Source organism: Penicillium waksmanii, assembly GCF_028829765.1.
Source record: "Penicillium waksmanii strain IBT 27052 chromosome Unknown utg000009l:1.0-4314994.0:1.0-4318279.0, whole genome shotgun sequence".
NCBI lineage: Eukaryota > Fungi > Ascomycota > Eurotiomycetes > Eurotiales > Aspergillaceae > Penicillium > Penicillium waksmanii.
Window position 1 is genome coordinate 2,218,183 of NW_026643255.1, and position 12,540 is coordinate 2,230,722.

At 50.0% G+C, this 12,540-nt stretch overlaps 8 protein-coding genes across 8 annotated transcripts; 4 read left to right on the forward strand and 4 right to left on the reverse strand.

Moving 5' to 3' along the window:
- Nucleotides 1-184: 184 nt before the first annotated feature.
- N7481_011203 (U2 snRNP complex subunit MSL1) lies at nucleotides 185-848 on the forward strand (the record flags this gene model as incomplete). The annotated part of the gene is made up of 3 exons (XM_057270422.1): nucleotides 185-249; nucleotides 311-524; nucleotides 579-848. 3 exons carry the CDS (start codon nucleotides 185-187, stop codon nucleotides 846-848), a joined length of 549 nt encoding a protein of 182 aa, XP_057117596.1.
- Nucleotides 849-1,168: 320 nt separating this feature from the next.
- On the reverse strand, nucleotides 1,169-1,917 carry N7481_011204 (ATG3/ATG10 family protein; the record flags this gene model as incomplete). The annotated part of the gene is made up of 2 exons (XM_057270423.1): nucleotides 1,169-1,636; nucleotides 1,759-1,917. 2 exons carry the CDS (start codon nucleotides 1,915-1,917, stop codon nucleotides 1,169-1,171), a joined length of 627 nt encoding a protein of 208 aa, XP_057117597.1.
- A 1,418-nt stretch (nucleotides 1,918-3,335) lies between these two features.
- Nucleotides 3,336-5,408, forward strand: N7481_011205 (uncharacterized protein; the record flags this gene model as incomplete). The annotated part of the gene is made up of 1 exon (XM_057270424.1): nucleotides 3,336-5,408. One exon carries the CDS (start codon nucleotides 3,336-3,338, stop codon nucleotides 5,406-5,408), a length of 2,073 nt encoding a protein of 690 aa, XP_057117598.1.
- A 1,234-nt stretch (nucleotides 5,409-6,642) lies between these two features.
- N7481_011206 (Hsp20/alpha crystallin family protein) lies at nucleotides 6,643-7,317 on the reverse strand (the record flags this gene model as incomplete). The annotated part of the gene is made up of 1 exon (XM_057270425.1): nucleotides 6,643-7,317. One exon carries the CDS (start codon nucleotides 7,315-7,317, stop codon nucleotides 6,643-6,645), a length of 675 nt encoding a protein of 224 aa, XP_057117599.1.
- An 837-nt stretch (nucleotides 7,318-8,154) lies between these two features.
- On the reverse strand, nucleotides 8,155-8,639 carry N7481_011207 (succinate dehydrogenase assembly factor 1; the record flags this gene model as incomplete). The annotated part of the gene is made up of 2 exons (XM_057270426.1): nucleotides 8,155-8,278; nucleotides 8,410-8,639. 2 exons carry the CDS (start codon nucleotides 8,637-8,639, stop codon nucleotides 8,155-8,157), a joined length of 354 nt encoding a protein of 117 aa, XP_057117600.1.
- A 274-nt stretch (nucleotides 8,640-8,913) lies between these two features.
- Nucleotides 8,914-9,862, forward strand: N7481_011208 (fumarylacetoacetate hydrolase family protein; the record flags this gene model as incomplete). The annotated part of the gene is made up of 2 exons (XM_057270427.1): nucleotides 8,914-9,650; nucleotides 9,730-9,862. The coding sequence occupies 2 exons, from the start codon at nucleotides 8,914-8,916 to the stop codon at nucleotides 9,860-9,862; spliced, it is 870 nt and encodes a 289-aa protein (XP_057117601.1).
- Nucleotides 9,863-10,049: 187 nt separating this feature from the next.
- pre4 (proteasome core particle subunit beta 7) lies at nucleotides 10,050-10,978 on the reverse strand (the record flags this gene model as incomplete). The annotated part of the gene is made up of 3 exons (XM_057270428.1): nucleotides 10,050-10,654; nucleotides 10,745-10,892; nucleotides 10,949-10,978. The coding sequence occupies 3 exons, from the start codon at nucleotides 10,976-10,978 to the stop codon at nucleotides 10,050-10,052; spliced, it is 783 nt and encodes a 260-aa protein (XP_057117602.1).
- A 573-nt stretch (nucleotides 10,979-11,551) lies between these two features.
- On the forward strand, nucleotides 11,552-12,238 carry N7481_011210 (uncharacterized protein; the record flags this gene model as incomplete). Its single annotated transcript, XM_057270429.1, has 1 exon — nucleotides 11,552-12,238. The coding sequence occupies one exon, from the start codon at nucleotides 11,552-11,554 to the stop codon at nucleotides 12,236-12,238; it is 687 nt and encodes a 228-aa protein (XP_057117603.1).
- Between the last annotated feature and the right edge of the window lie 302 nt (nucleotides 12,239-12,540).

A 12,540-nucleotide genomic window follows, 5' to 3' on the forward strand; every position in this document is an offset into this window, starting at 1 on the left:
GATGACGCCGCAGGATTGCTGAGGTAATATCATGGGCACGTGACTCGCTGTCTTTTCTCGGGTTCGAAAGACTAACCCCATGCCGCACGTCTAGAGCTTCGATCCTTCCCCTTTTCCTTGCATTTGTCTGTCAGCGTTTTCTCTGAGCGAAGAAACGACGCGCTCTCTATTTCTCTATTACAATATGTCCTCCCAAAATGCGCCATCAAAAGGCGCCGACGCCAAAGCGGCCGGCCATCCCAACCAAACGTGAGCTTTACCCTTCTTTGATAGCCATTGAGCTGGCATGGGTGACTAACAGCCTCTTTAGTCTCTACTGCACCAACCTCCCAGACAAGCTTCGCAAGCACGATCTGCGCTCCTCGCTATACACCCTGTTCTCCACCTACGGTACCGTCCTCGACGTGGTGGCCATGAAGACGAGCAAAATGCGCGGCCAAGCCCACATTGTATTTAAGGATGTTCAAGCTAGCACACAAGCACTACGTGCCCTTCAAGGGTTTGATTTCTTCGGAAAGCAGATGGTACGTTTCTCCATAAATTGGTTCGCAACTTCCTGAGCTCACAATTGTTTCTAGAAAATTGTCTATGCGAAAGGCACGTCAGATGTCCTCGCCAAGCTTCGCGGTACATATGTCGCCCCTGCCACAGAGCAACCTGTTGTTTCGAGCGACCTGCAAAAGTCCATTTTCAGCGGTCCTCCTGGCGCGATTCCCGCGCGGCCAGCGAACGTGAACGGCGAGAACCAGGGAGTAAAGCGCGCACGCGAGGAGGAAAGCGACGAAGGAGAAGCCCCGATGGATGAAGACAGTGATGTTCCAATGGAAGCCTCATCTGATGAGGACTAATGGCGCCCTCTCCAAGGCCATTGGAATTGGCCCGTGGGAAGGGGACCGAAGCTCGCGGGGTCGGATTATTTGCTTGGCGTGTCTGTGCAAATTGCCTCACAATGGCTAGCCCCATCCTGGGACAAGACGAGCTCGCGTGGGACGTGTAGGCTCACACACTGGCCCACCAGTCCGAGCCAGATGAGAAGATACGTCTCTGGGGTTACCGTCCGTGCATCTGCAATCCTTCCCATGGCATCCGCCGTGTTGCACGGGTGAACAAAGAAGGCCGGAGCGCCAGATTCCGGATGATACTACGAGACATGAGCCATTGAACATCATTAAGTCGACCTTTTCGTTTCGTTTTCTGTTGCGAGGGGAGGAGGGGAGGGGATGCCACCTACGCCGAAGCTGATCCCACCCATCACCCCCACATTCTTCAATTGCTTTCTATACGACTCTGGGACAAGGTACCGGTAGACTGCATCTAAACCGATGGGTCCTTGGTTGTCCCAGTGGAGCACAAAGTACAAGACGGGAACTTGGTATGTGGGGGAGAGCAGGATCTCATACTCTATGTGTAGTTTGGGATGGCCATCGGTACGGACCAGGGCTTCCTGCGGTGAAGTATTAAGCGGTATCCCTTTGATGGCAGGAGAAAACTTTGGGGGGCGGACCGGATCCTCCTCCTCATCTAGTGCCGAAGCGTCCTGTGCATCCTGTAGACTCGGATCCACACTTTCAAGTTCAGTGTCCAGGTCGGCTCTGTGGACATCCACCCGTCGCGTTATTTTGAGGCCGATCGCATTCTAGTATATCCAAATACAATTATTATTCACACTCCATGTCAGTTTCCTGTCAAATATGTCGCAAGGTAATTAATTGAGCGCCTCCTGCATGGCAAAAGGTAAAGAATATAAGGCAGGGATACCTGTGTGACAAGTCGAATAGAAGACCAGCCTCCTACTGCTCCTCCCTCTAGACCCTCTAAGCCGGTTGTGCAGGCGCAGGCTCGATCGGCCAACACTCGACATGCGTGCGCGAACTCAAGCGCGGTGAGGAAAGGAAAGGTCGACAAGCCACAAGCCATGACCCACTCTCGCTTCTGTCAGCTGTCCTCCACGCTCTGGACGGATGCAGTCTTGAACGACTCAGATGGAGTTGAAGCTGGGGCTGTTACTGGGGCTGTGAGTGTCCCTTCCCTCTCCAAGGCCACGCGTGCCTGGACGTTCTCGGAATATCAGGATATCAGATCTAGCCGAAATTGGGAAACGGTAGCCGTTGCAGATCCAATGGGCAGAGACGGGAGAGAGGGGACAGACAAGTCGATTGTGTGTTGGGGGTGGATCGGCGATAAATTGGGACGTCACATCCGGTTTCGATGCAGCGGGGGATCCCAGATAATGGAGAGGTCAGAGGTGAGAAAGTATTTGGTACTTGTGGGGAATACGGGTGGGCCATAATGTGGGGAAGTACCCTATACTTCCGGCACTTCAGGTCCCCCCAGCCCGCTTGCGGCTACACTCGAACCCACTGGCCTACCATCTCGAAATCTCACGTCAAGATCGCTCTTCTTTTATTTGATTTGATTTTAATTTTTAATTTTATTTTAATTTTCTTGCAAAGGGGCAGTCCCTGTTCTGCATGCAGCTACAATGGCATGGCCCCAATTCTCTTTCCCCGGCCTCTGTGGCAACTACCAACGCATTCGTCTTGCTTGTGGCCTCAAACACAGAGCATGGGCTGATGCGTCGTTGCTCTCCACTGCACTTATGTATCCTTTGTTTGCCCACATCTTCCCCCGCCCCTAAGCCCGCTCTGACATCCTTCCCCTCTCCTCCCCTCTTAATTTCCTTGTTTTTTGATTTGATTTTTATTTCTTGATTAATTTTGTTTTTTTTGTTTTCTTGTTCTATCATTGTTTATTCCTTGGGGACGAACCAGTTGAGTTGACTGTTTCAAAATTGTCTATACGTCGTCAGGCAACGAGATTGGTTTATTCCGGAGTAGTAGACCTGGGTGCTGGAACACTCCGTTTGGAAGACCCTGGAATATTGTGAATACCTTCCTCTCCCCCAATTGGTTTCTCTTTGACGTTACCTCAACCCTCAACACATCACACATCGTGTACCCCGGTCCAACCGAGCCCCGTGGTCTCCTCCAATCTGAAACCTGAAACACTATACTTCCTCCATCATCTCCGCACGGAGATCCCTTCAGCCGCCAATCGCACCGCGGATTCTCAACACAGCTGTGTTACGAGCTTGGGGCCCGGATCGATCGCGAAGCAATCAAGGCGTGGCCTGACGTCAGTTTATCCAGGATTCGATCTAATCTGGGGCGTACTGCACCGTCACCAGCAGGAGTTATACACTCCCGTCATCTCCGGCTCTATTGACACCAAGTTATATTACGCTGCTGCTGCTCCACCCCATGCTGCGCATGTTTTCCCCTTGAGAGCGTGGGGAAAACTTGATCTCATTTTCAGCCGGTGGCGCCTGCGAAGCCATGGGCAACTCATCCTCCAGCCTTACGAAAGATGAGACTCGCCGTGTAAACCGACTATCAAAACCCTTGACAAAGAAACTCTCCACTCTGAACGCTCCTCAACTTCCTCCTATCGAAACGGATGGTCCGGAACTAGCTTCGGGATTGATTGGATGGCAGAACCCATGGGTTAGTTCAAACATCTCCAAGGATTTTAAAAACAAACCTGCCAGAAAACGAGAGTCCCTTCCTGCTTTGACTGAGTCTAAGTCCGAAACTTCACTGGAATGGAATGTGACGAGGCACTCTGTTGATGTATCTCACCCTCAACCTTCCAAAGCTCAAGATGTTGAGCCTATCTCGCCTCTCTCACCTCGACATGGCTCGCTCTCGGCCAGTCCATCTGTAAGAAGAGCATCATGCCAAACGGAAAGTCTGGCTACCTCATCAAAGCAATCATTGGATTTGGGAAGGGGAAGGCCAAAGCGAGCGAATTCAATCCAGACTCCTCTTCAGAGACATCGAAGTGCGATCTATGGGGATAAGGCTCACGAAGCAACCTCATCCAATACTCATTTCACGGTTGGCAACCAACGCTTCTCGCTGACTCGTCGGCGTTCTCTCCTGACACGACCCGGTATTGCAACTCGACGCTCAACCGCCGCCGTAACACGACGATTTCCGTCACCAATAGGAGAGCCAGAGTGCTCTACTGAAGACTCTTCGGATTCAGATACGCTACAATGGCCACTGCCTCCTCGACATAGAGCTTCACTCCCTGTCTCGTCATCAATGAGACCAACCAGTCCGACAGATCCCCGGTATACCCAACTTGGAGCGTTGAAGCTGGGATCCTTGCGAGTTGTTAATGGCTCTGCCTCCCCGTGCCCAAGTGAGCGAATCCCACTTGGTCAAACACAGGTTGTCGGAGCTGGCGCGGCTCCTCTACATCGCCTCGAAGCTATGCGCTCCAAGGGAGCTCCACTGCAGATTCCTGCCGTTCCAGACCTACAGAAATCCGACGATGTCCCCGGAAGTCCATTCTCATTCGAAAAGTCACCAACCATCACTGTATTGCCTCGACATAAAACCATCTTCCCTATTGAAGCGGAAGACGAGGGCATCGGTATGTGCGACGAGGGCACTGGCCTTAACCAGTCCGAAAAGAACACTGCCACCATCAACCGCAGCACATCCAGGTCTCTCAACAAAACCGATAGCGGCTACAGTTCTGCAACATCCATGCACTCTATTTACCGGAGTCGAACGCGGGCCTCATTCGATTCCCAAACGTCTGGTTCTTGCACTGCGGACAGCACAAAGGGTATTGGTATTACCGGCGACGGTGCTAATGAGCAAACATGCGATCTTCGCAATGAGAAAATCCAGAGACATGCCAGTCTCCAAGAGGTGAAACCGGGCAATTTCTCTCAACTGTATCCCAATTCTACTCGCTGGTACGATTCCAGTGCTCCGTCCAGCCAATCTTCCGGATCAAGAGCACGTCGGTCGACGCTCTGCGCTCCTCGGAATACGGAATACCCGTTCCCTGTACAAACTGGGCCCGGTCCCGGTCCCGGTCCTGCTCCTGCTCCATACGCCTCCTATCAATCATTCTTATCGAGCTCACCATCCTCATTCGTCTCACAAGATGAGCCAACTCTTTCCACGCGAGGCCCTCTTTACGGAGACACGTTCTCTACAAGTACATTGAATGTTCTACATGATCATGATTCGAGCTCGACAGCAACGCTGGAAACACTAATCGGTTGCCAACAACAACAATCTGGCAGTTTAACAAAGACTACCTCCGCTCGCTCCAGGTCCCGAAGCAGAAGCATGCATAGCAAAGGCAGCCGAGCAAGGCGACATGACTCGATCATCGAAATTCCCAAATTACCCACGATTCTTTCTCCGGATCATCTTCAGTCTGAGAATACTGAGGAAGAGATGGAAATGCCTATTCCCACCTCCACCCGCGAGACCTATCGTGGCCGGCCCCGAAGCCGCAGTCAAGACTATCGGCGTCGCAAGTTAACGAAGACGCGTCCTCAACCTGATGTTCATATCACGACCTCCTCTTATGCACTTTAGTAATGTGACGTGAACGAATGGAGTTTTTTTCTCTTTCTTTTTTCTCTCTCTTTTTTTTTGGTACCTTTTGTTGTTTTTGTCCGGTTTTCACTCTTCTTTTGCCTGTCTTGTTTATTTGGGTCTCTGATCTACAAAAGTCCTTTGGCGTTTTTGGTTTTTTTTCTGCTTTTGATCTTCTTTTGGCGCTGGCTTCCGGTCATTTACGGTCATTTAGGTGGAGTCTTATTTGGGTTTGGCCATGGATATGGATATGGATACAGGGATACCCTCGTTTGAACTGAACTTTTCCTACTGTCATCTAACGGCGTTGTATACGGGCGTTGTGGAATTGCAATGAAATTTTATCATTTGAAACAAAAGCCTTCCTCTGATCTTATTAGTTTTTTTTTTTTTTTTTTTTTTTTTTTAAAAAAAAAAAAAGAAGGGTTTCACTCTCATAACTCGATTCTTCTCAGGTTCTCGGTTTCAGTTTCAGTTTTGGCTTGAGCTTGAGCTTTGTTGCATGCAGCTGTAGCTAGTCTAGTCTAGTCTAGTCTCGATCTGCATCGAACCCTGCAGAGGCCGGCCATGTGGCACTCTCACCGGGATTTCTTTCTCCCCCTGCCCTGCCCCATCCACCACATAATGTAAGGAGTTACATACATTACTGCATTTTTTGTCAGATGATGGTGGCTTTGTTCACGCTTTTATCGGGCTTGGCGTTGGTAGATCTTGCAGTTATAGATGTATCACATTATGTCATTGGAGAGAGAATTTGAAGATTCGTCGCTAGTTTTCTACATTTTCGACATTACTCGTGTTTGATGGAATGAGGATCATATAGTATAATCTATTTATGCACTCTTTAGTTGAGTTTAGTTTAGTTGAGTTGAATTTAGTTTATAGTCACTCCACATAGAATACGTATACGAGTACGAAGTACAAAGCCCTGGCTGGAATCGTATTTCAATCACTGCATAATATTCACTTCTTTAGATCTAGATCTTTCGTCTCCAATTAAAATAAACTTCAAATTATTTCAAATATCACATATCACATAAAATAATAATACAGGCTCTATGCAGAAAAATGCAAAACCCAAAGCCGACGCGCCCAAGTCCCGTCCCGATGCAAAGATGTCAAATCAAGCCGATTCGGCTTCGATTCCATTCCATTCCCTCCGGTACCTTTCGATCAGATCAGATCAGGTACCAGACTCGGAGTTACTTGAAGCAAAGTAGTACATAGGCGAGCTTCACAGAATCCGAATCTTCTTCATCTTAGGCGCCGCCTCCTTGGGCACATAAACAGAAAGAATCCCGTTCTTCAAATTAGCGCGCACACCATCTTGATCCACGCGCGTGGGAAAGCTAAATGTGCGCTGGAACTCGCCGATTGACCGCTCCGACGCCCAGAAGTGGAATTCAGGCTGGGTCTTCTGCGTCTGCGTCTGCGTTTGCGTTTGCGTCTGCTGCTTTGTTGTCTCTGCATAAAGCTTTTGCTTCAGTTGCTGTGAGCTGGTGTCGTCATCGGTGTTGAAGTCGGAGTCAGCTTCGTCTGAGTCATCTTCGACGGTTGCTTGAAGCTGGCGTGGAGATGGAGATGGAGATGGAGACGAGGTCTGCTCCTGGCCCTGGTCTTGGCTTTGGGTTTGTTGGTAGTTTCGTTCAGTGCGACCCTTCACGATGAGAGTTTGTGGATCACTGAATTCAATTTCTATGTTGCTCTGGTCTACGCCTGGGAGTTCGCCGTCCAGGTAGTAGCCATTAGAAGCCTCGCGGACATCGAAGGATGGGGTAAAGCTTGGAGTAGCAACTGCGCGGGCGCGGGTGGGGCGCGGCTCGGAGCGGTGGGTCTCGTAATCATCGAGAAGGCGGAAAAGAGGTGAGAAGTCGGAGTGAGGGCGAGAGCGACACTGGAAGAAGGCCATGGTGATTTTGAGTGGTGGGTTGATTTAGAATCAGAAGATAATTGTTCAGAACCAGGAGATGATTGTTTTTGAGTGATGATTCAAATTTGAGCCTACTCTTCCTCTCTTATATACTATGTTCACTATAGTGCTCAGTCAGAATGGCAGAATCCTCTAGAAGCGGGTCGCCCGTTCCACCTACTTCTCCAAGCCTTCACTAAACATCTGGGGAAATCCACGACGAATAAGGTGGCGAGTTCGATCATTCTAGAGGCTTTCTAAGCTCCCTATTATTAGTCATACTAGTAGTACTACAGTACTAAGGTAGGTAGGCTTGAAAGGGCACAGGAACCTTGTATGAATAATCTACCTCCATTGGTCATCTGAGATCTGGTGGAAGTTTCTGGGAAAAGTAAATCGTGCAGAGTTGAGATGTGATTGACTAACAAATCAAGATAATAACGTAATATACATTGAAGGGTGAGGCTAGGCTAGGCTTGTTCTGTCCTGCCGACTCTTCAAATTCTAATTTATCGTACAACACAATTGTTACATTGTCCAACCTCCCCGCTCACTGGCATATTGCCAGTGTAGGTCGGGGCCGTCCGAACAGGTCGATCAGGATATATCTTACACCCGCGGACTTCAGCTATCGCATCTCACTCTCAAGTCCTTGACACATACTCTTGAGAAACCCTCAAACCGGGTGATGTCGGGTACAACACCCAGAGCGTAGAACTCTTACCAGAGACCTAAAAGGAACGGGTTAATTGAGGAACGGGGTGACGGGATAGACAGAAGAGGCAAACCCACGAGAACCCCACGGAGGGGGGGGAAGGGAGTCAGCCACTCAGCTGCTTAGCTGATGTTGCGAATTCCCGGGGAAGCGTACATCTCCAGCTGGCGGTGGCCTTTGCGCAAGAGATATTCGACGGTGCTAAAGTCCTTCTTATTCACCGAGAGATGTTTTTGGAATTCCGCACTGAACCGCTTAGAAGTGAGCCGGGATAAACCGATAATAATGGAGGGGCCACGGGAAAGGATGGTGGTGGTAGGGTAGGGTAGAGTAGGGTCAGGGGCAAAGGGATCAGGAGTACTAGGTAGAAGACATACCGTGCATATCGCTTGAAGTTATTGCGAGAATCCTGCAGAGGGGAGTCAGAAAAGTGTGCAAAGTGTGGGGGAGAAACAACAAAGGGAAGAAACACCCACAGCGGGTTTGTTGCGGATCTCACGCAGACATGATCGGTACAGAGACAGGACCTCCCGTTGGAGACCGGAGAGTCGGGCCATTTGCAGATAGCTTCAGTAAAGATGGGATGTGCATTGGAATCCCCCCCCATCGATTGGGTCGTGGAGCTGGGGGGAGCTCCTCCGTTTTCCGCCGGGGGAACCGATAGCTTTCCGGCCGAGTGGAGGTCCACCATTCACATTCAACTTCGACTTCACTTGGCCCAGAAAGCACATATCTATCTCCTTTCCCACCCATTCCACGAATATTATTATCATCATCATCTTCATATTAACATTACCATTACCATTCTCGCAAATATGTCTACCTTCTCAGTACGATTACTCTCCCCCTCCCTATCAATCCCGAGAACCAACCAAATACTAATGAATCCTCCACAGCGCCTGATTCACTTCCTAGCCAAAGACGGCCAAATTTACTACGGCGACGCCATTCTCCCCAATGGCACCAGTGATATCGCCCATGCCACCCAAGCAAAAGTGATCAAAGGCGACATTTTCAGCCAGTATAGAATCACCGACCAAATCGCAGACATTCGCATGCTCCTATCCCCACTAGCCCGGAAGGACATCGGCACCGTCCGCTGCCTAGGCCTAAACTACGAGCAACACGCAAAGGAATCCAACCTCCCCATCCCCAAGTATCCAATTCTCTTCTTCAAGCCCGTCACAGCAATCGCGGGTCCGACGGATGATATTCCCGTCACCCAGCTCGCGCAGGAAGGCGAGGGTCTAGACTACGAGTGCGAACTTGTCATTGTTATCGGCAAAGAGGCGAAGAATGTTCCCGAGTCCAGGGCTTTGGAGTACGTTCTGGGATACTCTGTTGGAAATGATGTTAGTCACCGTGACTGGCAGATTAAGCGTGGTGGAGGGCAGTGGGGGTTGGGTAAGGGATTTGATGGTTGGGCGCCGTGGGGTCCGGGAATTGTTTCGACGAGCCTTATTACTGATCCTAATGCGTTGCAAATTTCGACTACGCTTAATGGGAGACAGGTTCAATGCTCTTCTACTAAGGATATGATCTTTGGCGTGGCGAAGACTATTGCGTTCTTGTCTCAGGGGACTACCCTGTTGCCGGGTGATTTGATCTTTACGGGAACGTAAGTATCATCCTATCTCATCCTATGCTCTCGATCAAAATGAGGATGCTCGAATTGCTAATGGAAGTACTACTACTAGTCCACAAGGTGTTGGTATGGGCCGCAAGCCTAACCTCTGGCTGAAGGATGGTGATCATGTGGAGGTTTCACTGGAGGGCGTGGGTTCCTGCGCCAACCGGGTGGTTTTTGATAAGCCTACTCCCAAGCTCTAAGTTGTGAAATCCCCCCCCCCCCGGGGGGGCCCACCTGTATATATGATATCTACCATGATGAAATAAATGTTTATGTTTAGATCTAACTTGTATCGTCAATTTGGTCCAATTCCATTGGTGCTCTTCGTGGAGGAAACTAAGCGTAGATAGTAGAAACAGAAAAAAAATAGGCATATCATGAGAGAATCTACTTAGTCTGAGCACCATAACCCTTAACTCTCTCAGCAAAAGCCCAGCTCTGTCCCTCAATCACCTCATTCTCCTTCATATCAATACCCTCCTTGGTAATAACCGCTATCGAGTACTTATCCATACTCCGCGCATCACGGTAATACAGGACCTTGAGACACTGCTTCAACGCATCAATAGCCGCCTCCTTGCTAACCTCCTCTAGGGGCATCTCCTCGGGGAAAAGACGACGCAGAATAGGAACAGCAAGGTGTGCACCGAATCCAGTAGCGAGATGAGGCGCGGAGAAGGTCGTTCCCAACAGATCCGCGGAACTCAGGAACGGCTCACCCTCGCCGTCGTAGCCTGCGACCAAGACGTGGTTCCAGAGCGGGTTGAACTCGGAGCGCCGTTTATAGAAGACTTTCGAAAGGTAGGTGTGTAGGTTCTTGGCATTGAGCATGTTGCCGTGCTGGGAGTAGTTCTCGCGGATATCGATCGATGCGAGGAGGCGGTCGATGTATTGCATGTCGGAGACGTCGCCGCCGAAGCCGACGATGGCGTTCGAGCCGAAGACGCGGAGACGCTTGACGTCTGTGAATCGGGCGAGAGAGCCGTAGGAAGCTAAATGATGGAAGGGAAATTCGATTAGTGCAAGTGCTCTCCGGGAAATGGCCCAAATGGTTAGTTAGGCTCGCCAGCGGGTGAACACACCGAGGTTGTCAGTGGCCAGAACGACACCACCGTTAAACTTGACGCCAAGCACAGAGGTTCCTGTCACGGCTGGAGATGAGGTGTGAGCCTTGGGGCCAGTCGTTTGAAGGTATGAATGGTCGTAGGCGCCGTAGACATCGTCTCTGGGCTGTTCGAACGGGTTAGCCAAATGGGCGGAGTGAGAGGGGAAACAGCTGAACGAACTCGGCCCCATGCTTCCGGAAAGTGGTTCATTGTGTATTGGTGTGAGGGATGATAAGACTCAGGAGAAGGAGACTGAAGAATGAAGAGAAGAACGAGAATGGGGAGATTGAACGATGACGATGAATGGAGCTCCGGCTTGAGCGCGCGCAGGCAGGCGAGCTGACGGAGCTCTCTGCATGACTAATCAGCGGTAGTTGTTAGTTACTACGCGCGCGTTTACAGTAGAGTCTTATTATGTATATAGCCAACTTCTTTCTATATATTGGATCCAAAAATGGGCTGAATCTTTATTGTACTCAATTTCGCATCATCTGGACCCCTTGAGAGATTTGACCAATTGTGGTTGTCTTGTTCTCGAAGAGTTACTCTTTCCGGAGATCTTCGTATTCGCCAGCTCGGGGCAATCATTTTGCCTCCCGTAAGGCCTCCCAAAGGGTGCTCAGCCTCCAAGAAGCTTAATCCGCCTGACGATCATGAGAGAAACCGTGGTCACGATGGAGTAGGGCTCAACGTAAATAGATAGGGTATTTCCCAGCTTGAACATTTCTTTTATTTTCTCTTGTATTATCACTATTCCTATTCCCCATATCCATTCCAGCCAGGATGTCATCAGACTTAACACCGGCACCATTTGCGAACCCACAGCCACAACCACAATCACCCTCGCGCTTATATCGCATCTATCGACCCGCTTTCCATCGGCACTATGAGATCAAATCCTCTGACGGCCAACTCTTATTCTACGGAAATATCTCCACCTTTAGCTTCAAAAAGCCCGAAGTGACCCTACACGCAGGGGCCAGCGATGCCGCGCCCATAGTGGCAGCCTGCAAATTCGTCAAATTCTCCGGCAGTTTCAAACTAGCGCTGGGCGATCCGGACGATGTAAATAACGTCCAATGGGAAGACATGACCCGGGACTCCGCCATGGCCCTACATTCAAGATTTCGATTCGAGATGACAGTCCCCAATAAGACACGGGCTGGATACAACGAGAGAAGGACATTTCTCTGGAAACGAACGCACAACGAGGGGGTGGAAGGGAGCTCGCCCTTGAAAGTGAGTATGCGCAATTTCAAACTAGTTGAGGAGAGTACAGGCCAGGTTGTGGCTGTGTTTAATAGCGAGATTTCTTTCTCTAAGTGCGGTGTACTTGAGGTTAAGGCGGATTATGGAGAGGCTTTTGACATCATGGTCGTGAATTCTTATGTGGGTCTATATGAGAGAGCGAGGCGGCGCAATAATGCTGCCGCTGGTGGTGGTGGTGGTGGTGGTGGCGGAGGAGGCTGATTTAAACTGTATCTGCTATACATGCCGGGCTGTCTCGCTCCCTTGGGATATCATGTATTTCGTACTATATCATTACCATTCTCGCTTTCTTGTGCTCTGCGCCGCAACTGGAAATAGCGTATGCTTTTCGGATCGTGTAGTCAACCATCAACCATTGTCGTAAGGTTGTTCAGTGATCCCATAGAACGGAACCCCAAAAAATCAGTCCCACATAAAAGACAGTGTGGTCAGCGTATCCCCTATCCACCAGTGTGTACCTGAACATTTGGCGGGGCCGAATCACTTTCGCTTGCTTCCAAGGC